The sequence below is a fragment of the Periophthalmus magnuspinnatus genome, chromosome 14, assembly GCF_009829125.3.
Source record: "Periophthalmus magnuspinnatus isolate fPerMag1 chromosome 14, fPerMag1.2.pri, whole genome shotgun sequence".
NCBI lineage: Eukaryota > Metazoa > Chordata > Actinopteri > Gobiiformes > Gobiidae > Periophthalmus > Periophthalmus magnuspinnatus.
Window position 1 is genome coordinate 25005740 of NC_047139.1, and position 27053 is coordinate 25032792.

General features: G+C 38.9%; 1 protein-coding gene across 2 annotated transcripts; it reads left to right on the forward strand.

Annotated features, from left to right (window-relative positions):
• The first annotated feature begins 982 nt into the window (after positions 1–982).
• On the forward strand, positions 983–25283 carry LOC117381865 (sodium/calcium exchanger 1). 2 transcript variants are annotated; one of them, XM_055226748.1, is made up of 9 exons: positions 983–1069; positions 1805–1872; positions 5544–6921; positions 7322–7839; positions 17504–17610; positions 18664–18782; positions 19681–19780; positions 21386–21658; positions 23219–25277. In XM_055226748.1, exons 3-9 carry the CDS (start codon positions 5590–5592, stop codon positions 23596–23598), a joined length of 2829 nt encoding a protein of 942 aa, XP_055082723.1. In that variant the 5' UTR covers positions 983–1069; positions 1805–1872; positions 5544–5589; the 3' UTR covers positions 23599–25277. The 2 variants fall into 2 exon arrangements, with proteins under 2 accessions (XP_055082723.1, XP_033834793.1); XM_033978902.2 differs by lacking the exon at positions 983–1069 and adding an exon at positions 1430–1620 and having other exon boundaries at positions 23219–25283.
• The last annotated feature ends 1770 nt before the right edge of the window (positions 25284–27053 follow it).

A 27053-nucleotide genomic window follows, 5' to 3' on the forward strand; every position in this document is an offset into this window, starting at 1 on the left:
AAAATAGATTACTTAAGTAGTCGACCAGTCAGCTAATATTCAAACTAACTAAACGAAGGCAAGAATATGTTGAGTGAATGCTTATAGACAGAGAATACTGACAACTCGAGAGTAATATTGACACAAATCACAAACTGTTCCTTTGGTTTTATGATTAAGTTTAAACAATGCTGCTGTTTTTGTGTAATAAAACTTCCAGAAAACAAGTAACAGTTATTAAAACAGTCAGCAATTATTGTACTAGTTAATTACAATAGCTGTTTGTCCGTTTGTTTAGTGTTTGTCCATTGTCCTCAACATAAACATCACTGATAGAACGGTGAAATCCACTGCCCCACGGGTTGGCAGTGCGATTCCAGTTCTCACAGGTGAATGCTTTTGTCGTGTCCTTGGGCAACACATTTACCTTCACCCCCTGTGTCTGCGTACGCTGGTGTGTGAATAGGTGAGTGGTTCTTTGATGTAAAGCTCTTTGAGTGCCTTGAAGGTGGAAAAGTGCTATATAAAGTGTGACCATTTACCGTGTACCATTATTCCAATATCAGAGCAGAATTAGGGCTCTGTAGATGGCTGCAAGGACTCATATTAATGGTGCAGCCCTAGTTTAGTGCAGCTATAGTTTAAATATAACTAATGCTCAAAATAGTGTAGCCAACCTGCCAAATCACGCTGAGAGTATGCAGAAATAATGACAGGATAACATGGAGAGCTTGTGTTAACAGTCAGATGCGTAATGTAATGCAAAGTGTTAAACTAAGAGGTGACTTTTTACTGGTGCTTTTTGTCTCTTTTTAGTGGGGCTAATTGCTTGGTCAAGATCACACATAAAATCTCTATCCAAGTGCAGGGACTCGCGGGTTATTACAGTGGGTAAGCGCTGACACTAATAGGTTCATCCCAGTGAGAGGATTGAGGAGAGCCCCACTGCTGACTGCTGCGCTCCTGATGCGCAGTCTGGAGGACCGGCCGTGTGTGCGAACGTCTCCTCCCCTGTTTCTGCAGTGTTACCGCTTTTTTTTCTTTTTCCCTTTCGCCTCAATTGTGCCACAGTAGCGGGCAGCACCATAAAGTAAGACACCATCCAATAACGGCATTCCCACAACACCACTCGGTCCTGTTTTTCTGTCTTTCGCTCTGCTTCATTACCATATTGTCCGTGTGCTGTAACGTGTGCGTCTGTCCATTCATGCACGCCTACTATCATGTGCACCTCTTTTGCTCAGCCCGGGTCACAGTAACAGGGGGAAGGGTCTTAGAATATAACTAGTTTGAAGATTTGATCCAAACGGGACAATCGGGACAGTCGTTTTTTGTTTTTTTCTTATTTTACGCATCAGCAACCCATTGTAGCCAAAAGAGGAAGGCGCATCTTTTTTTACTTAAGGGAGGCGTTGCCGTTGTGGAAGCTCGGCGAATTTAAAGAGAAAAAGGGGGAAGATTCCGCAAGTTTGCTGGTGTAGAGTATGTCAGGGAGAGGAGGGAGCAAAATAGTCAGAGAACAGAGTGGATGAGCGACAAGACGCCAGCGCAACAAGCCATTACGGGAGAGCTGTTTGAGCGGTGTGCATGGATCAAGGGGTGTCTGCTGTCGGTGGAAGGTTGCAAGAGGACCAAGCCACGGTGAGTGAAAGGCTTCCACGGTTCAGCTGCGACCCAAGGTGTCTGGGGGTATTTGGCACCAGTGCGCACCGATAGGACCGTTACATATGTTCATATTCTTGCCTTCTTGTTGGGTCCTGTAACGTAGCTGCATCGGAATTTTTGTTTAGTGTTTTGTTATGTTATTATATCAATGTTCCCACAGTGATATCAGCGATAAGTTCATCTCCCGGGGCCACAACTTCCACTGAGCTGACTCACAGAAAACTGCAGGTAAGCGATGCAGATCCCATTTAGATCAAACAATGCATATGAGGCTGTTTCATTATGCTTACACCCTCATGCTTGTTTTCTTTATCTGCTGTGGACTGTTTTAATGCAGGTTCAATGCGTTCAAATGCTCCTTATTGTTTGCTGGTTAAATTCCCATGACAATTCCCACAGAATGCAAAAGGGAGGCTGACATCATGTGAAACAGTCAAACTCCACAGCATCTATTCTCTGCCATAATAACTGCCTTCTGTGTGAGTCATTGTGAACAGCGGCTGCTAACCTCAAACCTGTGTTCTCCAGTCACACATATGCACTATGTGTTATCAGCCAAAAAGTGTCTTGTTTTCCATTTAGAATATCCTTATAAACTGCCTGCTATCTGCTAATGTTTGATGAGAAATGAGAGTTAAGATAGGCTGGGAGCTTGTGTTATTAAAAAAAGGAACATGAAGATTTAATTTCACAGCTGCTGGCGAACAGCTTATGTTGTGCAAAGAGGTCAGAACTTTCAGTCTTTGAAGTGTGGCTAAAAACTTTTTCTATTCTTGGCACAAAATTACAAGATAACATATCATTTCTATCTCATGCCGTTTTTTTTTTTTTTCCTTCTTCAACTGGAGAGAGCTTGCTTTACCATAGAAACAAATCATCACCCACTCAGATTTTGTGTGCCACATTGAGTGCGTATTTTGTGCTACACATGAAGTCCTGTCGTCTTGGCTCTGGTGATGTATAAGGCGAGTGATTCATCTTGTTTAAATCTTCCAAGCCAACTGGTTTCTGAATACAGCACACAGAGCAGAGGCAAAGGGAAGGTCATACCCACTGCTTGCTGTGAGTGAAGGCGCTCTCCATGGTGCTGATCTGCCTTCAAAGACATTGGCAGCAACGTGTTTAGCCCTTGTTGTGTAATAAACCAGACAGACATGATTCGTAACCAAAAATGATGAAGTTAAAGGTGCACTATGTAACTTTCTGAGTCCACCACCTGCTTGTCTAAATGGTTATAGCGTTGCACAATATGGCTTAGTTTAGTGCAGCTATAGTTTAAATATAACTATGGAAAGAAGCAGATGAGGACACGTAATAGGTCAGAAATGTGGAGATATTATGCTATTTTTGATCTTGTTTCATTCTCACATGTTTAACACACAAATCCTACATATTTAGGCTGAGTTCTTCTCTCAAACAGAAAACAGTCTGTTCCACCTTGTGATGTCATGTGGTGATACAGGAAGTGCTCCACTGTGTTTTTGAACTCCATACACCTTCACTAGAATCATTTGGATGATTTCAGCCCTAGAATTGCCAGTCTTTACTGAACACAAGGTAAAATGTTAACTTGAAAACTATAACTTCATGACATCACAAGGTGGAACAGAGCATTTTGCGCTTTGGAGATGTTACAGACTAATAAAAATGGATTACTCAAACATGTGTGAATGAAACAAAACACAACTTCGGGCATGTTTTTGAGGAGATAACAGCATTATAACACGGCTTAAAGCTTGTAAGAGTCAGTTTGCGTAATGTAGGACCTGTTTAGTGGATTTAGTGAATGTTAGATATACAAGTTCCATGTCATACTGTGCAGCATTCCAGGCAAAGCAATAACATCTCAAGGGAAACAATCAGGTGTCAGTCACTCCACCAGACAAGTTACACAGTCCACCTTCAATTTTAGTTGCAGTTTGCTTCATTGTCATTACAACACCCTGATGGTGACTGGACAGTCTCGTTATGCAGGTTAGGGAGAAGATTACAGCTCTTCTCTGCTGCATGTCAATGAGAGCGTGTGGCTGCTCACACAAGGCATTGTCAGATTTCTCCTGCTGTACCTATTTTTGACATGGTCTTAAATATTAATTAGAAGGCACCACATTACGTTCCTAGCTTTCTGTGTTTTAGCGCTCTCACGTGGGAGCAGATGTGTCTTCTGGGGAGGTAAAGGCGCAGCAGTGATGGCCACAGTGCTGTCAAGAAGCTCTGGATATATTTGAATTTGTAGGATATTGGCTATGTTTATGTGCACACCAAAATTTGCACCATTTTCTGATTTCTAGAGTTAGATTATTGAAATGTCATGCAAACATTTTCATCTGATGTGAGTAACCTGGTTTCTTTCTGATTTTTTGCATCAGCGCAGAATTTGATAAGGAAAAATATGTAAAATGCGGCAAAGACAAAAAGAAAAGGAAATGTTAAAGGTTCTATATTATACAAATTTGACTTGTCAGTCATGTTAGAATGTTGTTACCTGCTCAAAAACAGACCTGGAGTTGTGTTTCATTCACACATGTTTGAGTAACCCTTTATTATTAGTCTATCTACATCTTCAAAACTCAGAATGCTCTGTTCCACCTTGTGATGTCATGAAGTAGTGGTAGTTTTCAAGTTAACAGCTCCTTTTACCTTTTTTCAATAAAGAATGGCAATTCCAGGGCTAAAATTGTCCAAATGACTCTAGTGAAGGTGTATGGAGTTTAAAAACACAGAGGAGCACTTCCTGTATTACTACATAATGACACCACAAGGTGGAACAGGGTGTTTTCTGTTTGAGAGAAGGAATATGCAGGGTTTGTGTGTTAAACATGTGTGATAAGGAAACATTATAACATCAGAAAATAACATAATATGGGCCCTTTAAAGACTGGAAGAGTTATTTTAAAATTCATACAAGAATCCATTGATTACGTGAACCAGATGTTTTTGATTCACATATTTCTCTTGTAAACACACACACACACACACACCAAAGCTCAGATACCCATTGTTACATTGCATTAGACCATTTTTCTAGAGTCGGACGTTAAGACAACACACTGTACTGTACTGTAATGTATCATAAAATAATTTCATAAATACAGCCCTGTACAGAAAACCAAGTACAGGTCAGGTCTCATCATTTTCATTGTTAGGAAGGATTATTTTTGGACCTCCATCCGCTCTACAGTGCATACAGAGTGGACTGACTCACAGCTTCTCCGGTAATCCAGGTGAAGAGCGTAGCACTTTCTACATTGGCCTACACAAATAAGCCATGCTATCTGTGGGAGTTAGATAAGCTTGTTCAGTACAGATGATTTGTTTATTTTATAACAGCCAAAAATACTTTAATGAGTGGGCTTAAAGGGGCACTATGTAACTTTTCTGGGGGAATTTCCGGCTTGTCTCCATGGGGCTGTTGTTGCTTTGCTTTTGGAATTTTCCACAGAATGTCGTTAAATGTATTCAGCATTTTTTTTTTTGTAAATTACAGCTGCCAAAGATCTGACTCGTAGCTTGGCCAGGAGTTGCTGCTTGTTTCCATTGATAGGTTTAATGCCACACTGTGTAACATTAACAAGAAGACAATGATGGACCTTCTGTCACAAAAGCTACAGAGTGCACCTTTAACTGTGGGACATGTTTTGTGTGTTTCTTTATGACAAACCGTAAAAAGGTTCAAATGTAGCCCCAGTGTTTCTATAATGAACTGTTTCTTCATTAGCTGTAATGATAGACCAACGATTTGCTAATTAGCCAAAACAACAGTTGGACATTTATTGTGTTAAACTTTCACAACCTTATAGTCCATACTCTTCAGCAACCAGAGAATGTCATTTACTCCTTAAGGCACTTGTGAATCTTTCTGTTTGTTTTGAACTATATTATTTCCATGTTTTCCATAGGCTGTTATGATCAACCATATGTGAAGACGAAGCTCATCCAGCCACCATGTTGAAGCACAAGAGTTTCCTGCCCTCCTGCCCGGGCATGTTCGTTTCCATTCTACTGGTTTTGTTGCCGGGGGTTACGCACTTGTCCCAGGGCAGTGCCAGTCCTGATGACATTGGCCACGCACCAGCTAACTGCTCCAGTGAAGACAACTGCTCTGAAGGTGTGGTTCTGCCGCTCTGGAACCCTCAGAACCCGGCCGTGGGGGACAAAGTAGCGCGTGCCATAGTGTATTTCGCCGCTCTTATCTACATGTTCCTGGGTATGTCCATCATAGCGGACCGCTTCATGTCCTCCATTGAAGTCATCACCTCTCAGGAAAAAGAAATCACTATTAAAAAACCTAATGGAGAGACCACCACGACCACGGTACGCATCTGGAACGAAACCGTATCCAACTTAACTTTAATGGCTCTTGGTTCATCTGCTCCTGAGATCCTCCTGTCTGTTATTGAAGTGGTCGGGCATGATTTTGAAGCGGGCTCGTTGGGGCCTAGCACCATAGTGGGCAGCGCTGCTTTCAACATGTTCATCATCATCGCGATCTGTGTTTACGTAGTTCCAGAGAACGAGACCCGCAAGATAAAGCACCTACGGGTGTTTTTTGTCACCGCCGCCTGGAGCATTTTTGCATACATCTGGCTGTATGTTATCCTGTCCGTGTCGACGCCTGGGGAGGTGGAGGTCTGGGAGGCTGTGCTTACGTTCCTGTTCTTTCCTCTATGTGTGCTGCAAGCTTGGATCGCAGATAGGCGCCTGCTCTTCTACAAGTACGTCAATAAGAGGTACCGTGCCGACAAAAACCGTGGCATTATCATCGAATCGGAGGGAGACGCCATGTTTACGAAGATGGACCTGGAGATGGACGGGCAAGGGGTGAACTCGCACACCCATCCCAAAGAGGCTTTAGATGGTATGTTGGAGGGAGTGGAGGATGGAGGAGGGACTAGTGCCGAGCAAGATCAGGAAGAAGAGGCCAGACGAGAGATGGCTCGTACTTTGAAAGATTTAAAGCAGAGACACCCAGAGAAAGATATGGAACAGTTGATTGAGATGGCCAACTATCAAGTACTAGTGCAGCAGCAGAAGAGCAGAGCCTTTTATCGCATTCAGGCCACGCGTATGATGATAGGGGCCGGAAATATCTTGAAAAAACACGCAGCAGACCAAGCAAGGAAAGTGGTGAGCTGTCATGAGGCCAGTGGTCAGGAAGAAGACCCCAACACGATCTACTTGCAGTTTGACCCTTCCCATTACCAGTGCTTTGAAAACTGTGGCTCTATGAAGCTGACGGTCAGCAGGCATGGAGGAGAGAGCGGCTGCACTGTGAAAGTAAGTGCTGGGAACCTGTATATGCTCAAGGTTAAATTTAAAGAAAAGATATTGTGCTTTTAGAATGAAACTATAACATATGTGGTACATTCATTTACATTTTGTTCATAAAACTGCAATACTGATCTAAATCAGCCTAAAATGAATCATTTTAAACCCCTACAAGTATGACCCAGATTATTTGCAAGTAATCAAAGAGAAGTGGTGGGGAAAACTGAGCGCTCTAGCCTGAAATACAGTATAGAATTACTTACACATGCATGAATCTTTGAGTAAGCTAATGCTATAACATGGTCAAAAGCTCATGAAAATAAATTTTTCATAATTGCCCTCTTCAAGTTTAACAGCTCAGGGAATAAAGATATTAATAATTCAAGATTTTAATATTTTTGCTACACAGGTGGACTACCGCACAGAGGATGGCACTGCGAATGCCGGCTCCGACTATGAGTTTGCAGAGGGCACTTTGGTCTTTAAACCCGGTGAGACGACAAAAGAGTTCACAGTGGGTGTCATAGATGATGACATTTTTGAAGAAGACGAGCACTTCTACGTTCGCCTCAGTAACCCGCGGATTGTGCACCGAGCCGAGGTCTCCCTGCTCGAACCCAATTCAATCACATCCAGTAACAGTATGGTGGGCATCTCCTCTCACGTGCCCCCAAAGGCCTCTCTGGGCAAGGCGCACACTGCCACGGTAACCATATACGACGACGACCACGCCGGCATCTTCACCTTTGAGAGCGACAACATCAGAGTGAGCGAAAGTGTGGGGAACATGCAGGTGAAGGTCCATCGGACATCCGGGGCGAGGGGGAAGGTAGCGGTGCCCTACCACACCATCGAAGGCACTGCCAAGGCTGGAGAGGACTACGAAGAGGTGTCAGGCAAACTGGAGTTTCAGAATGACGAGACCATGTAAGTGACTGTGAAGTTCATTTGTTCTTTTCGTTTTGTCTTGTATGTTGAGAAGTAACTAAATACATGAAAATACATATTGAGATTAGGCCTGTCACGATAATTACCATATTACTAATTACTAACACTGCGCCAATATTTTTTGGGGGTGAATATTTATTGTGTTCACAGTTTCTTTGAACTACTGGGGATTTTTGGGTTATTTTTTAGCTATAGTATAAAATTTAAGCCGTACAAGGTTGAATTAATCATTTCTATGACTCATTACAGATGCAAACTAAGTACAAAAGTGTTTCATTCTGCTATTTATTTAATGCAGCTCATGATTTCTTAACAACATTGTACATTAAGAATAGTTTTTATGGTTTAAATCTGCTCTTGGGTTATCATGGCAGTGGCATAAATCTGTTTCAATATTATCAATTAGCGTCTATATTTATAGTAATATATCAAGCTTCGTGTTATTAACAGGTCTAATTGAGAATGCAAATTTTTAGTAAATGTTTTCAGGTACAGTTAGTCTTTCATTAGATATTCAGAATACAGTCATTTCCTGAAATCAAAGGAGTACATTTTGGTACTTGATCATATAGTTTAAGCTTCAAACAGTACAGTATTTGTGAGAAAAACTGAAAACAGTGCTCTTATGTGTGATTTTTTCCTCCTTGAATCAGTGATAAATAAATTTATTACGAACTGTGCAACAAATATAAAGCAGTTTTAACCTTGCAACGCATTTTTTATACTAGAATATCACAGTCAAGTTAAGCAAGTCAATATTATAATGGTAAAAATAATTGCGATTAAGAATGATATCACGTTGCTGACAGTTTAAACATGTTTTGGGTATGAATAATTATATCACGATTATATAATTTGCTCCACTAATGATTATTGTAAACCCATTATTATTAATGTGTATTGCTCCATCTTTACAATCAGTCACTGTGAGAGTATTCAAAGTATACAAAATACATTTTAATGCAGCTATTCAGAATTCTGTAACTGAACCCATTTTTCAGAGTATACCTCCAAACACTGGTTGCGTCTCATCTTTCACAACCCACACACTGTAAGTAAGACCGTCTTTCTAGATTAGTGTAGGTAATGTATTCTGGTAATGAATGAAATGTCTATTTTTGTCACTGTTACATGCGAAGTTTAGAGCTTTCAGATGATGTGGGAGGATGATGATATAATTGCGCACCATATAATGAAACACTGCACTACATACAACAGAACAAGAGGAGACGTCGAAGGAGCTTTCTATAGAGCGGCTCAGTCTTAATGCTCCGTCCCTGGGCATCTCTGTGGGGTTATCTACTAGTCATTGAAATGCAGAGAAAGCAAAACTGTGCTGCAAACTCAGGAAGGAGAAAAGAAAATGAGAAAGGGTACTTAAACAAGGAAGAAAAAGCTATAACGCGTGTAGAGAGATTTCAGCAACAACACTATTTGGGAAAAGGCTGACTAAAGTAGCAAACTGAGAGTAAGGCTGTGCAGTGAATTGAATTTTCGTCATGCTCAAGAGCCGGTCATCTTTAATTGTCATTGATCAGCTTGGATCTTTTGAATCGAGAGGTCTACATCGAGTCCTCTGTCAGCAAAAGCATGTGGTTTGGAGCAGAGTTCAGAGTTTGGGGCAAGATATTTGACAGTTTTCAGATGGTGAGGTCCACTTCCTACTTGTCGCCATGGAGATATTATTGCTTTTGCCTGGAATGTGATACACATTACATGTATCTTTATTTATTCAAATAAGTGTTTTTATAACAAAAAAATACCTTGAAAACCATGTATTCTTACTGTGAATGGACTCGCCTTTCTTCAGATCTGACCTGTAACTTCGCTGAGTGGCATTACCCGCTTGTCTCCATGTAAGATAAGTTTAATGTCATACTGTGGATTGTGTTGTCTCCACCAGAAAAGTTACACAGTGCACCTTTAAACAGCAGTTACGAAAAGTCTGTTGTGTTTATCTTTAGAGAATTAATATTGAAAATCATATTATTTGTTCATAATAAGACAAAATAACATGAACATAGTGATCGTATTACATCTTTTGTCGTATCGCCCAGCCTTATAGTGAGTGTAGTTTTCTTCTGGGCAGCGAATGAATAAACGCTGATTACTGTGTGATTGTGCCGGCCGCGCTTGTTCGCTGCATTTTATCCAGCTACATTTGAGTTGTTTAAAGTTTACAGCTAAATTAAATTGCCCTCAAACCCTCATCACAAAATGATTTAGAGCCAGCTGAAGGAGAAAGCAAACACAATAGAAGATGAAATGAATTATGACTAAATAGTGTGTGTGTGTCAGCTGTGAGGAGGGCTGGAGGGCTCGTGAGGAGGAGGATGGTGTAGGTTTGTGTGGGAGGAGAGCCAGGTGAATACACTGTGTCAGAGAATCCACTGCCTTTTGTCTTTTAAGCTTTTAGTGAAAACCAAACCCAACATAAATCATATATGTTCGTTTCTACACACATCGCTTTCATACGTTCTTTTAAAGCCACTCTGCGCAACTTTTAGCAAAAAAATATACTAAATGTAAAGTGGAGGAGTACTTCTTCCTGCTTGTTTCCATGGAAATGTTGTTCCTTTGGCTATAACGTTCCACACAGTATGGCATAAAATGTATCTACCTCCATGGAAAATGTTCTGAAGTATGGTTTTAACAGTTGATTGTGTTGCTTTAACGATGCACAGCCAGGGTCTCGTTCTCAAACCCGGATCAAAGGACGTGTTGCTCCAGTGGGAAAGCTACAGAAGTATCCTGAGTAATTAGACAGATGAATGAGGAGGGTTTAAAGTACTCCCCAAAGCAAAGGCTGAAAGTAATGACACACGTTACAATTCAAGGTGAGGAAAGGAAATAGAAATCAAACAATGGAAAGGCCCGGTGACGTTCCGAGTGGATTAGGTGTGACACAAACATCAGTACTCTGGTCTTATCTAGTGGCAGGCTTTCTACTGCAGGGAGTGGGAGATACGCACCACAGGCAGTGCATTAGGGCTGCTCAAAATGTCCCAATCGAAATCACAATTTGAGCTGGTGCAATTTTAAAATCGCAAAGGCTACATTTATGAATAGTAAATATGAATGTCCATATGAATGTAAAGAACAAAGTATCCTGTCTTTGTATTGTGTGGTTTAGACATCTACAAACATGTTCTGATATTCATAGGATTCTTGTATTAGTTTAGCAGTTCATACTTCAGTCTTCTCTCAAATATTAATGCTCCATTTAAAAAGTGTTTACAGTGCACACCTTTTAAATGTATATCACAAATCGAATGACAACTGTACAGTCCTACAATGTATCCAACAAAGCAGGGAAGTCCTTTCAGTAATGCCAGTTATTGTTCAGCTTTAAAGAGCAAAGACCAGAAACACCAGGAAACTGTTGTAAAATATAGATTTCCCAGGAGGACTTTGAAAATAGGTCAAAGTTTGACTCATCCTTTTGAGAGGTACCGTCAGGAATATCAATGCCTCTTTGATGTCTAAAGGAAAACTACCTTTGTAGAAACTCATTATCATTTTAAATCCACGATATAAGACACTTAATCTCATGTTCTTTCTCTCTTTTGATTGATTAAATATAGCTTTGTGGTTAATTATGCAACAGTGATGGATGTTAATAAGGCAGTTCCTACATGATAGAGGCAGACGATCTTGTTTGGATCAACCAGCTGCCTAAAGAATATGTGCAAATCTTTATTTGAACATTTTTGTTCTGTACAAAACATGACTGGACTAGCCTTGTAGTAAATTTAAATGACATATTTATTATTATGTGAATAATATTTATTATTATTTATATTGGTGCAAAAATATCAGCAGAGCTTATCGGCCACCGCTTTGGTTTCCAAACAATCGTATTGTCATCAGCCATGACAAAAAAAAAATATTGGTCAATCTCTAATACATGATAAGCATTTCTGTGATTTTAAAACTGGAACTGGAACTGAACTTATTGGAACTGCCATGGTAAAGGGGCACTATGTAATGTGCCTGGAATGTTCCACAATATGGCATTTAACTTACGGTATTTCAAAAGTTTCATAGTGCTCATTTAATACTGACTCTAAACAACAATTACTCATTTCAGCTGTCTAAAAGACAGACTTGGAAGAGACTCACTGAGAAGAAGACCAAATGCCCAAAGTCAGATTCTTAAAACTTAACTGAATAAAAAAAAAACAAAAAAAACCCCACTATGGCTAGGACAACAGAATGTTCCCCAGAGCTTAACAAACTTTAAGTACACAATTTATTCTACAGTCAAGTCACGTTGGTTTTGACAGACCTTTTGAGCTAGTTCACAGTATATGACATTCACCATAACACCACAGTTTGAGCTGGAACAATTATCAAAGCACAACGGCTGCAATTATTTAGATAAAAGGAAAAAAGAATAAAGAATGTCTTTATAGAAAAACCTTGTTCCTGTAGTTCTCTGATCTCTGAAATGCATGGGATTCTTGTATTAGTTTATCAGTTCATATTTCAGTTTTCTCTCAAATGTCAGTGCTTGTTGAGTTGTGCACTCTGAACAGAATCCTACTTTTTTTTAAAATTAGATTTTCTTCCAAAATGGTGCATACTTATTCTGAGCCCTCCATTGTGTGTGTATGTTACTTGTGACTATACCACAGATCCATGTGTCTCTGTCACGGTGTTTCTTTACACTCTGAGGACATAGAGCTGACACCGGGCTGTGCTGAGGCTTTGTGACTGTCTCCTTCTGCTCTGCTCTGTCTCTACATCTGCCCGTCCGCTCTGCTTCAGCATGCAGAGGAGGGCAGCCGCAGGGAGCCAAGAATTTAAGCCACTGGCTTTTGACATGAAGCCAAGAGGATAGGTTTCAAACCCAAGCAGCATTTAAATAATAATTTGCCATGTGAATTCTGCAGTGCAGTAAATAGATTATGATGTGCCGACACAAACCTCTGATCCACAATAAACAGACAGACTGAGAGAATCACTCCCACCCTCTGTTTAAGGATTAGACGAGGATATGTGAACACTCTTTTCTGCTTGTATGTCATAGCTCCTGGTGTTAGCACTTGTAAATGTGTGGCACTGGGCTGTGGCAGAAGAGGACGATATAAACAACAATAAAATAGTGGTGAGAAGAAGAAGAAAACAACAGAGAAATCAATAGCCTGCTGCTGTGTATTTTACACTTAGTCAATTATGACGTAAACCTACCAAACACCAACAGCGAAGCAGTGCCATGACATGGACAATTCTATGACATAAACCACATCATGAATCATATATTTCTACACCGGTTCAGCTCATCTCTTCCTCCTGTTATAATTACTTCAACTTCATGTGTCATTGAGCTGAATTTTGAATGTTGTACATTCATTTTTAAAGACACAGCATCATCTTTGTTTATGTCAAAAATCTTTTGCGCCCTCATAAATATTCCACGCATAATAACCCAGCAGCTCGTATGGCAGCCAGAGACCAAATAATATTCATATTTTATCAGGAGCAGATATGAAAAGCATTTCTCTTCATTTGCCTCAGGTCTGTGTGCACATTTGGCCACAGTCTCAGGAGCTTTGGAGGCTCCAGGACCAGCCTCAGGATATTTCATCTCAGTTTGTGGTGCTGTTAACAAGCCCCCCTTAACTAGACCACGCAGTACTGCAGACCTACTGTATGACGCACACCATCAGTCAGATTTGTGCTGCTTCCTTAGTCTTTAGTTGCACTTTTCATGTCTCAAATGGTCGGAGCTAAAGTGAGAACCTAGCCCTCTTTCGGTTTTGTCACATCCCATTTGTAGCATGTACCCCTTAATATGGAAATTAGACTCTCATCAGAACCTTACTAGAGTTTGCTCTGGGAGGTTGAGGACCAGTCAAAAATAAACAGTATCTTTAAATCCAGATAGCTTTGTATTATTTTTTGTGCAAAAGTATTTACAAATTTACATCTTTTAGGTCATGACCATAGACAAAAGTAATAACAACACTGCGTCAGTGCTGATCAAATCTCAACTATTTCTATAGTGTATGCCCCATTATTCCATTAATGCCTCATGACTGTGGCATGTACTGGGATCAGGGTTGTAATATGTTAGCACCCACTGAAATCTCTCTCTGTGTTAGGATTGATAAAAGTCCACGTCTTGCACTTATTATCTAAGAGCTTAAATGCCCCGAGTCTGTCCTTTCATATCCTACCATACTGTTCAGCAACATGTCCCTCTTTTTGAACAATTTGAGGTGATCACCCAAGTCAGAGCAGATGGTGCATAGAAGATATAGGGTCACAAATAAAAATATAAAAAAATCAGTCAAACTCCTACCTGAAGGCTGTTTGAACGCTCCAGACTTTACACTTTACTGTGGGAGGAAGCAGGCACATCCACACACAGCCAACACTGAAGGAGGAAACTACAAATAAAAAGGAGCAGGGTTATTAAAAAGATACTCGAGCAGATTCAACATAGCCAACTTCACATACAAGCACGCGTTTTGCAACTCGGTAGGACTGCAATGATTACTCATTCTACTCATTTAATCATCTTATACATTATTTAATTGAAGTTGGGAAATCTGGTGTATTTTAACCAGATTTTCCATATTGCCATACTGTGGAACTTTAAGCCAAATAAATAACATCTCCATGGAAACTATCAGGTAGCAGATTCTCCTCCAGAAAAGTTGCATGGTGCACCTTTCATGTAAAAATACTTCTTATACAAAACTCAACCCACAAGCTTATGTAACTCATGCTCCTGCACAGACATTTTTCATAAATATACAAAAGCATGATACAAAACATTATACTACAACTTCACAAACCTGATGCGATGTGGAGTTTTATTAGCAGGATGCACACGGACTCTGAAGATGGAGTGAGTAAAAGGAGACTCGGAACATCAAAAACAAAACTGAAACTAATTACACATTTTAATACATTGCTTTTTGCCATTATAGTATTTTCATGGTGATCTGTGAAGTGTTAACGATTAATACCCCATAGAAGTGAAGTATCCCATGTTAACTTTGAATAACACTGCTGTTTTCTGTGATGAAACGTCTCTTGGCACATGAGCGTATAGTATAATCCAGATAACGATGAATGATTATTAAAATGGCCAGCGATTCTTTTGGTTCTCAATTAGTCCTGATTATTCCGATTCATTGTTGCAGCTCTACACTTGGCACACTTGAGAGGGAATAAAAGGTCAATTACTTAAGAGAACAGATAGTGTCGATAGAGCAGGGAGACTGGTGTATTATTGATTGTAACAGTTTGAGAAGGGCCCCACATTATACTGTGACAGATACAATAACAGTGTTTGTTCCTCTGCAGAGACTCTCACAAACCAATCCAAGTGAGAAAGCCCACAGGAATATAAAGATGGACGACACCCAAAGAAAACATGCTGCCAGTGGGTCCTGCAGTGTCCACAGCGTATCCAGGCCATAGTCAACGTCATTTAGGATTTAAATATTGCATAGCTACAATCAGGGAGGTCTATGTTTTTCACAGTCTATTGGTTCATAACACTGTTTTCATTATGTTTACTTGGCAGTTCTGACAGGCCTGGTTAGGTAGACTCTGAATGAATATAGCATTACTCACTTGTTATGGGCTTTTACTTCCCTCTGCTGTAGACACAGAAATAACAACGCTGCTGCAAAATTTGGACATAAATGTAATTGCAATTTTTCTGACAAGTGCGATTGTTATTAGATTTGCAATTCATATGAAAAAGGTGGGAATGTGTTCAGTGTGTACTTTGTAAACAACTCCAGGTCCATTGACATTTGAGAGAAAACTGAAATATGAAGTGATTAACACAAGACTAATACAAAAATGCCACACATTTCCTAAGCTGTTTGTGAAGGTCTAAACTACAGGTACAACAACATTTTTTCCTCTAAAAAAATTGATATTTTGTTCGTTGCAGAGGGCATCTTATTATCTAAATAACAGCATCATTTGTGATTAGATAAAGACTATATTTAAGTACACATTTTAGGTATCTATACTTTATTTAAATACCGGTACATTTTAAAGGAGATACTTTTTACTTCACTACATCTGAGAGCAAGTATCTGCAGTACATTTGAACTGAACTGAAAAGTAAAAGCATTTTTCATTATTGCTTGAGACCCGCTGAAAAGGCTGAGGGGTTTATTTTTTATTGTTCATCATTTGAGCAAAGAACAAAGAAAAACAACCACTAAAAAAAAAAAAGAAAAGAAAAAAGAAAAAAAAAGGGATTGTTTCTGTTGAACAAAACTGAGCACAAACCTTTATCAAAATCACTACAGTTGCATTTAAGTACATTTTTAAACATATACTTTAACATTTTTAGATTTTTTCATGTGATACTTTTACTTTTAATCTTACTATTTTCCTCAGGTATCTGTACTTTTACTCAAGTAACAAAATCACGTACTTCTTCTACCACCGCCCACAACACAACATAACCATTTCTCTGTCTTTTCTTGTGCATTAGGTTTCTTACTGCTGATTCATAAACAGAAAGAGACAGCCCCCGAACGCTGTGTTTCAGTCTGTTTTGATGTCACGGGTCAATTGGGTTATTTGGCCCTGTTTGAATCATCTCACTTGTTTTTTATGAACCGCACAAACCCATTTCAAACCGAATTAGCGCGCTCGGCATATGTTTTAAATGGCCACCTAATTATTTGAACAGTGTCGAGCTATTTCCGTGTCCCTTTTGCTGACAGCCCTTTACGTTTAATGGGGATTTTTATTAGTTGCAAATCTTTGACTAATCCCTGGCAATGCTGCACCTCTCCTGAATATGATTACACTGAATTGAATTATTGAGAAATGCTATAGGGCCCTGCGATGCTTCAAGGTAATGATATCTGGTTTTTGTAGGCGCTGAGCTGTTCTTCAAATAGCCGTGTTTATAAACTAAGCGGCTAAGTTTCCGTTCTTGGGGCTATATAGAGCTTCCTCGGCTTCTCTGACTCTGCCTTGACATTAGACGAAAGATGACGTCTCATTCATGTTTAAAATACACTGGTTTTTGTCCGCAAAGCCGGAGCTGCCTGTGTATTGTTGAACCCTGAGTGTACAGTGTATGCGTAGACTGAAATAGGCAGCCACCCACATATCATTAGGGAGATGGAGCGAGATGGAGGAGAGCATTTGGTGTGACGATTACATGCTGAAGAAGAAATGGACAAATACATAGACAAATATGTTAGTAGATAATATGCGTGTTCATATTTGGGGATAGAAATAAAATACTTCATGTTAAATCCCCCCCGAGTCTACAGTTTCTATTTCTCCCTAAGCAAGGTATTATTTCCATTTGCCATCAGTTATAACCTGAGCTGTGTGGGTGGGAAGTGGGCATCTTCACTATCTGTGTGGATTTTTCACTCTCTAATGGAAGATAATGGTGCAGCAGGAGGCCGCCCCCTTGTGGGATAAGAGGAAATTTACTTAAACTGATAATGGGTTTGTTTGAACACAGTTTGATGTGCGTAGATGGAGGAGTATATTAAGCCGTTTATTGTGTAGGCAGAGGCCGAAGTGTGTTTGTTTCTAAATGTCACGACGATTGATATTATTCAAGGAAACAGAAGAGTTCAAGCTCAATGAATGATTTCTCACGTTTTCTTTTTGTTTACTGTCTTGTCTCCAGGAAGTTGCTGAATGTGAAAATCATCGATGACGAAGAGTACGAGAAAAATAAAACTTTCACGATTGTGCTGGAGGAACCAATTTTGCTGGAAGTTGGGCAGAGACATGGTGAGCAGATATCTCCGCTATGAACTAACCAAACTAACCATCGACCCTGACAACAAATAGTGAAATAGCAAATGCTGCAGGCAAAATCCACAGCCAAAATGTCTACTGAGATGCATTGGACAAAACTATGTTAAAAAGAGCTGTGAACATACCTGATAAGCTGTTGGGTCACTGATAACTTTAGTATTTAGCGTCTTAAAATCTCCATTGGCTTAATATTAGGATCACTGAAATTGAGATGTGATGACACAATCCTGAGCTCTATATCATGTCATATTTATTATATATTTCTATGGCCACTGCCAATACGTATCCCAAAGTTTTGATACTCAATATTAATTAGGCAATTCTTTGACATTGTACACATAAAATATATGAGAACATTTAATAATGACTGAATAAAGCATTACAAACTACAAACTTCCAACCACAGTCCCTTAATGAAGTAGATACTAAGCCTGAATCATGCTTAATACATAATTTGTTCATGCTTTATTAAATTCTATTCTATTCTTTTTCCTGATCTCTGTTATAATGTTGTTTCCTCATCATAATCATTCCTGCATTTGTGTTTTGTTTCATTCACACGTTTATATTTAGGCTGAGTTCTTCTCTCAAACTGAAATCACATGACATCACAAGGTGGAAACCTTGTGATGCCATGTGGTAATACAGGAAGTGCTTCATATCACTTCACTAGAATGATTTGGATCATTTCAGTTCCAGAATTGCCCCTCTCTACAGAACAAAAGGTAAAAGGAGCTGTTAACTTGAAAACTACCACTTCATGACATCATAAGGTGGAACAGAGCATTTTGACATTTGGAGATGTAGACAGACTAATAATAAAGAATTACTCAAATATGTGTGAATGAAACAAAACACAACTCCAGGTCTGTTTTTGAGGAGGTAACACCATTATAACAAGGCTTAAACCTCACATGAGTCAATTTTGTGTGATGTAGGACCTTTAAGTGCTACCAAATATGTTACAGACTTTAGGCTTTTCTTATCATTTTAAACATTTACCAATACTCTGTTTTGTTGCCATAGGTGACACAAACGACAACAAGACTGCAGTGGGGCCCGAGGACGTGTCTAAAATGGGCTGCCCCATTCTGGGAGAGCACACCAAGCTGGAGGTGGTGATCGAGGAGTCTTATGAATTCAAGGTATCTGCCAAACAAACTGCACCTGGGAACATCTACAGACAGTTCAGAGCTCCACTATCAGCGACGTGCAGCTTCAGCCATGAATTATAAATGCCTCTCTCAAAGTAAACGTCTGCACTGTCAAAATATTTGGGATGGAAGATCATTTTAAAATTTCATCAAACTAAGGTTTGGTCTGTGAATTACTTGGGTTGTGGATGTAAGTCAGGGGAGCTTTAAGCAGTAGACACTTGGTAAATGTTCCTCATCTTTCAAATGGTATCAAATAAGATTAAGTGTGACAGAGATATTGTTAAAGCCTGATATTTCACAATAATGACTTCTTCATTACAGCAATAAGTAATACCTTCACGTCCTGATGGTTTAAAACACATAAATACTCTCGCAAATTAGCCTGGGATGCCATATACTGAGGACACAGAATATCACAGACAGAGCTCTTTTGGATATGTTCCAAACTGGTTTTAGTTGTAGGATCTGGCAACCCATTCTGCTTTCTGACTGGATCACGAGAAACCAAATGGCCTAGTAAAGAAAGACAATATAGTTGTTATCAGTAAAATTAACATGAGATTTAAACATGTTTATTTCATATCTCCGGATATGTAATATATCAAAATTAACAAAAAACACCTAACCATTTAAAGGTGTAATGTTTTCTGGTGGATGGTGTGCCACCTGCTTGTCTCCATGGAGATGTAATTACTTCTAATGTGTCTATTTTGCATTAATTCATTTGTGTTTTATTGCTCAAAAACACCTTGAAAAGCATTCTTACCGTAAGTGGGATCGCCTCACCTCAAATCTGACTTGTAACTTGTCCTTATTACTACTTTTATAACATGACACCATATAAAGATTTCTAATACGGGCTGTTGCATTTTGTGGTGTTTGACAGAGCACAGTAGACAAGCTCATAAAGAAGACTAACCTGGCTCTGGTGGTGGGGAGCAGCAGCTGGAGGGAGCAGTTTGTTAGTGCTGTGACTGTCAGCGCAGGTGAGTCGCACACGGCCAAAATGTGCCTTCATTTCAGCCCCAGACAGTACACCTGTGGAGGAGCACCCGGGGTCAAAGGGCCACGCCAGACGCCTCTTTCTGTTTGGTTTGTAATATAATTGGTTTAGCTGATATAAATATGATCTATTTCTAACAGAGACTGTTCATGTTTGTTATTTCTGTAAATGGTGCATAGAGTAGCCAAAAATTGTACTAATGTAAGATTAACATTACTCAAGTAGAAGTACAACGTAATGGTCCAAGAAATTATTTAAATTAGAAGTTAAAAAAAGTATTTGGAAAAGTACTACTCAACTAAGAGTCATTTGAAGAGTAACTGACAATACGTAACATCTGATTTATAATATCAAGTTAATCTAATCGGACGGTCAAAACATTAAGTAAGTGCTATTTTCAAAGGATATACACAAAAATGAGAAAAACATCACGAGTACATCATGAGTACTACCCACCTCTGCATGTAAATAATGACTTATTTGGGTTCACATGAAATTTCAACATACCCAAGCACATAACCTATCCATTGGGGTTCAGACTGATGGAAAATTAGGACCATTGCCATAGCAATTAACAATTTTAAAACTAAATATTATAACTATTGAATGGGGAAAAAGTCCTGAAAATGCTGCATATAACAGGAACCTGAAACCCATGATTAGTCTGTCTTTCTTTTGTTGAAGAAAATCTAGACTTTCAGAAGCATATATTCAGCTTTTTAATAATAATAGTAATAATAATACTATCTTTATTTATATAGCACTTTTCTAAACACTCAAACTCACACACACAACAATACATTTTGAGCTCTTTTCTGTTTTTTTCCAAATCATAGACATAACTGGGGTCATTTTAGGCTAACAAATAGTCAGAGTGGGCCTATGCTGTATAAATATAGAAAGCCCACTTCCTGTTATATGATGAATCCCCTTTCACACTTTGTTAAAAATGAGTCACCCTGATCTGAGTCATATTTGATCTAATGGAAAGTACACATCTGATCTTATGTTGGCTTTTCTGTTCAGTGAAATGTTATTACCAGTTGATCAGTTTAAGCTATTGTTTGGAAAATTACTGTTGTTTTTAGTTAGCAAGAAGTGAGTCTTAGTACCAAGTCACAATTACATATGCGTACCTGAGTTTGAACCAAAAGTGAAAATGTTTTTAAAAAGTAAAAAATAACTGGAATTTTCTCAGATAAAGTAGTTTCTAGCTACCTGGACATTTTAAAATCTGTGTTGTTTTATTGCATAGAAGTGCCGCCTTATCATTATTCAAAGTAAAAAGAAATAGATGCATGAGTTATATGTGTAAAAAGTAGGATTCTGTTCAGGGTGCACATGGTAAACACCTCCAGGAACTTTCACATTTGAGAGAAGACTGAAATATGAACCTAATACAAGAATCCTATGCATTTCAGAGCATGTCTGCAGAGGTCTAAACTATGGGTACTGACATTATATTATCTAAAAATTGCAGTCTTTGTGAAATGAACCAACTCAAATTTCAGTTGGACAGCCTTATATTGTGCATCCCTACTTTATGCACTAACTCTAACTATATATGATGATTTATGTATTTGCGCAGGGGACGATGACGAGGAGGAGAGTGGAGAGGAGCGCTTGCCCTCCTGCTTTGATTACATTATGCACTTCCTGACAGTTTTCTGGAAGGTGTTGTTTGCCTTCGTGCCGCCCACAGAGTACTGGAACGGGTGGGCTTGCTTCTTCGTGTCTATCTCCCTCATCGGGGTCCTCACTGCGGTAACCGGGGACCTGGCCTCACACTTTGGCTGCACCGTGGGCCTCAAAGACTCTGTCACAGCTGTGGTATTTGTGGCCCTCGGCACCTCTGTTCCAGGTAAGTAACACGCTGCCTCTGCTGGACAAAATGAGATATAGGTAAGGCAAACCTAACAGCACCTAGTAACACCTTTAAAACAACATACTCCCAGGTTGTAAAACGGAACAAAAATATTATGTTCTGTCTCTTCTATCAATAGGTTTCAGAGGTTCAGAGTGTTGTCATAACAATTACTAAGTCTTTTGAGTCCTTAAAATGTCATCCATAACAGCGAAATGTCTAAGCACAACTCAGTTAATTGAAATATAATGTAGAGTTTTGGTGGAAGAAAACGGACCAAAGTTCTTCTGGTTGTTTATTTTCTGAACACAAGGGCTAATGTAGGTTGTAACCCACGCTAAAACAAGAGCAAAACAACAGCAGTCTCAAAACAGCGCCTGTCTCCAAAACAGACCAGTCTCTGACAAATAAGACCTTCACATCAACTTGTCGGCATAGCAACCAAATGTCATATACAAAAGCAGCAACATTAACAACAACATAAACAACAAAAGACGTCAACTCTGAATTAAACACAAAATATCAGATCGTTACAGTAATATTCAAACTAAAGTATGCACTGTGACTGAATCTGATTTCAGATGTTGTGAAGATGTTAATAATTTGGTCATGTATTTATTTAACATTGTTTGGCTCATTTACTCTTAGTTTTGTCAAAATAAAACATGGGCTGGTAAAGTTTATGTTCCTTATGTTATTATTTAACTCCATATTACCTTTAATACTGCCAGCATAATGACTTAAATTTTAAATTTTATATTTATTCTTGATATTGTACAGAGTAGACCTGTCTGCTCCACGCTCCACTTCACTATGTCCTTGACTTTTGAAAGCATTATTTTTTATTACTGTGGTACTGAAGTAAATGAGTGCTGAGTGCAGTGTGGTAATTTGACAAGCCCAAATTGGGCCCATAGTGCCTCCTTTAATTGGACACATTAGTTAGGCTGCAAATTGAAATTAGAGGGCAATAGAAAGACGTTCAATGCAACGTGGCAAAAGGCCAAATTTATCTCACCCGAATTCATAAATATTTTAGTTGTCTTTATGAAAAACAATCTCCGTCTGCCCTAATAACATGGATAGTTCCACGTTTACTAATAACTTAAAGCAAATATCAGCTGAAAACACTTCAATTAGGCCTGTCATGATAAGACATTTTGAAGTACAATATATTGCTGACGAAAATATAGGCATTTACAGACAATATTGAAACTAATTTATACCTGTGACATAATGACTCTGAAGAAGGATTATCTCAATCTAAAAGTACAATATTGTTAAAATATGACCTGCAATAAATAAACAAACTGCAGAAGGAAACACTTTAGTAGTTAGTTTGTAAATTATAGTTATGTATTCTACCCTCTGTTGCTCAAATCTTGTTGTAGTACAGAGAAATAACAAAACATCCTCCACTAGTACAAAGAAAAAGTACCCACCATAAATACTGACCCCAAAAATTCCATCCATCATGTATTGAACAATAAGTCGATACAGTATTTGGCACATATAGAGTGTTTCTTTCTCACTGACTGCACCTGTCTCTTGCTGCAGACACATTTGCGAGTAAAGTGGCTGCTATCCAGGACCAGTATGCCGACGCCTCCATTGGGAACGTGACCGGCAGTAACGCGGTCAATGTTTTCCTGGGAATCGGAGTGGCTTGGACCATCGCGGCGGTCTACTGGAAGACTAAGGGAAAATTGTTTAAAGTGAACCCGGGATCCTTGGCCTTCTCTGTTACCCTGTTCACTGTTATGGCGCTGGTTTGTGTGATGGTTCTGCTGTATCGGAGGCGTCCAAATGTCTCGGGGGGAGAGCTGGGTGGACCACGGACTGCCAAGCTCCTCACCTTCTTCCTCTTCCTCTCTCTTTGGTTCATCTACATCCTACTGGCTTCACTAGAGGCTTACTGCCACGTGCCCGGCTTCTGAGACCCCCCTCTATTTCTCTTCTTTTTACAAACGTATCAGTTTTTGTCTATTTTCACAAAGATTTTTAAATATTTATATCATTAGTTCTTATTAATACTGCACTATACTGTCTATGTGACTTTCTATTCTCGGACTTTACAACCACTCACTATGCTGCGATGGATAGCTTTAGCCACAAAATATCTTCCATCCAACTTTCTAACACTACTCATGAAATCGTTTTGTACTACTTCCAGTATCATAAACTGCAATTATTTTTACATAAGTTGCAGACAAGAGCCACAAACAGGAGAGTGCATGGTTTGGCATTTAACAAAGAAAACAAGGCAGCCATAGTCGTGTGTGCATATTTATAATTCAGTCGTAACGTTATTCATTGTATATCACATAAAAGATGAACATTGTGTGTGGGAATTTTGTGAAAGAGTAACCGTGTTTATTTTTTTTGCACGTATCAAATGCAGAGTTTTGCGGTGATCTATTTTAAAGTGCTAAATGTAATATTTTGATCTGATGTGTTGGTGTATTCTTGTACATGTTAATCAGAGGTGTATCATACTCCCTCACTGCCTGGTGCCCTCCCGAACAAAGCCTCTGTCGACTGTAATTAGCCTGACATTGGTTAGGACACCTTTGGTAACGCTTAATATTAACTACACCTTCACTAGCCTTAATAAAGCATGAGGAAACACTTCATTCACAGTGATACAATGGTTTCATAAGAATGATGCAGGCTGGTAACTGCTTAAATGTGCACTATGGAACTTTTAGCCACAAAAACAGACTAAAATAGAATAGTGGCTTTTTTGTATGTTTGTTTTGAGTTTTGTTTTTTTTTTTTTTTAATTGCTCTGAAAAGCCTGTTCTTTCATCTCCACAAACCTGACTCGTACTTGCTGGAGGCAGAGGGACACTACTTACCTGTCTCCATGGAAACATTGCTCCTTTGGCTACAGTATTCCACACTACGGCATAAAACTTACCTAAAACTCTCCATGGACAATGTTCCAAAGTATGGTTTTAACTCTATTTCCACAGGTGACATGCCTCCTCCAGAAAGTTACCTGGTGTTGCTTTAATTAAAGGGTCAGGAGCTAGGCTTTACTAACCCTGAATCGCTCTTAATAATTATTTGAGTCTTGTAAATTGTAAAGTCTTGTTTCATGCTTTATTGAGGCTGATATAGGTATAGTTTTTTATTACGCGCTACCACCTTTTTACACACATTATAACACATTCTTATCAGTTGTACAGTGATGTAGAGTTTCTTCTTGCACATTATCCAGTGATTAATGTGCCACCTGTGAGAGTAGTGTGTGCGCGCGTGTGTGTGCGTGTGTGCATACCATCAATGGTGTGGTTTTGTCAGATTAAGAAACTGTAGTCTATAATGAACAGAAGATACTTATCAAAAATGATTGCATTACATTCATAACACCAGAGGACACGAGGCCCCTCCAATAGCACAATTAAAATGTCCATGGGTGGAACATATCATGTGCCAAAAAGAGACGTTGTACAGTGTTAAATGGATTCGTATGATTCTTTTGTATTTATTTAAATGAGATGTAGAGCCATATTTATTGTTATAGTACTAGAGTATTTATATGAGCTTTTCAGTTTTATGGATATGCACGTTTAATGTGTGAGAAGTGGAAATAAATGTTGACAATTTACAATGTTGTAAACCTGTCTCATATCATTATTGCTGCTCTGAAACAATAACACCAAATATATGCGCTTTCGTGACACTAAAATACTTGTGCTAATTGTAATCCTGCTACAATAATGTCTGGAAGATGGGTTTTGCTAAGCACTAAGTAATAATGCAATAATCACATATAAGTACAATACAACTACAGAGAGTTTCAGTAATATATATAGTATTGGGTAGTTATTCGCTAGTAATATTGCTTTGCCTGGAATATTTCACAGTATGGCATTTAATTTATCTATCTGAATTGAGAGTAGTCCGATCTATGGAGAGAAGATAAACAAAACCATCTGTACATGCCTGAAAGATATATTTAATGACATATTTGAGCAATAACATTAATGAAGACATGCAGGAAGTAAGCCCTCTGCCTAAAAAGTGACAGAGTGTACCTTTACCTAATTGTGTTTGTAAATCATAGTAAATATACAAGCATGCTTAAAAATGCCACTTGGAACGCTGGGACAGTTCATTTTGCTCAGGGCTGGCATAACGGCCTCATAGGAAAAGCAAATATTTAGAAAGATGAAAAACTGTCTGACTTTGCATGAATGTCCTGATTGGATCTTCCTAATTGCTCTCGTAAAGTGGTTCATAACTGCACAACACATTACCTTGAAAATGAGCTCCCCACCGTGTGATAAGAAGCACTGTATCATAAAAAAGAAGACAGGATTGTATTTCATTGAGATTCACAGCCACTTGGACTTTGTGGGCTGTGGCACTGCCTTGTGTTTAGTTCTGCTACATAAATAAGTGACTTTGTATCAAGCACCCGAAAAAGTTTTAATGGTGCCAGCTGCGTGTCAAAGTTCGCACTAAAGGTCAGAACAGTATATATAGTTTGTGGTGAGATATTGAAACACTAGGTTGCTGTGTAAAAGACTGGGAGCAGGTGGAGCAGCGGGAATATTGTCCTACGCCCTGTGGTCTCCCTCTGAAATGCAGCTGCAGTCTAAGGAAGGTAATCCAGTATCTGTTACACAATGAAACTTTCCATGCTCAAAAACATGATGTAATTTTCCAGTAAGCAATTTAGGCTAAGCGTCTTAAGATGTGGCATTATGAGATGGAAAAAGCATTTCAAAGCAAACAGGAAAGCAGCATTAATATTCATAGATGTGCTCTGTTTTAATTCTTTTTGGCAGACATGAAAACACTGCAGTGCACATGGACAGGCATTTGTCATATGCTTTGGTTCATTTATAGTGCTTATAAATGGATTAGACTACTCATTTCACTTAAACATAGTTAATGTCATTATAATTTTACAAAACATCTATTCAAACATTCATACAAATTCATTGTTTCATCTTGCGTTACAATGCCTATTTCATTTATAATGTGCCAATTCATGAGGTTCAGCTTTCTCCCGTTCTAAACATATAGGATTTTGTGTCAGTTATTAATCGATATAGCAGCGTCTGTAATTTCTCATCATTCTGAAACCTATGGATGGATGATATTTTGAGAACCCATGCAAAAGATATAATATTTAGTTTTGCATTGTTAATTGGCAGTGGTGCTATATTTTCCGTCACCATGAAACCCATATAGATACTATATCTTATTTATATTCATACACAATAGCTGGCTAAATTGATCTTGTCCTTGGTGCAGAGAGCATGCTGGGATATGCTCCAGGAAAAGAGAATTGCTAAGAGGGAATAGGTCATAATTATGAGATACCATATTGATCCGAACATCCTTCTACTCCAATGTTTGTTGTGTGATGGTTAGC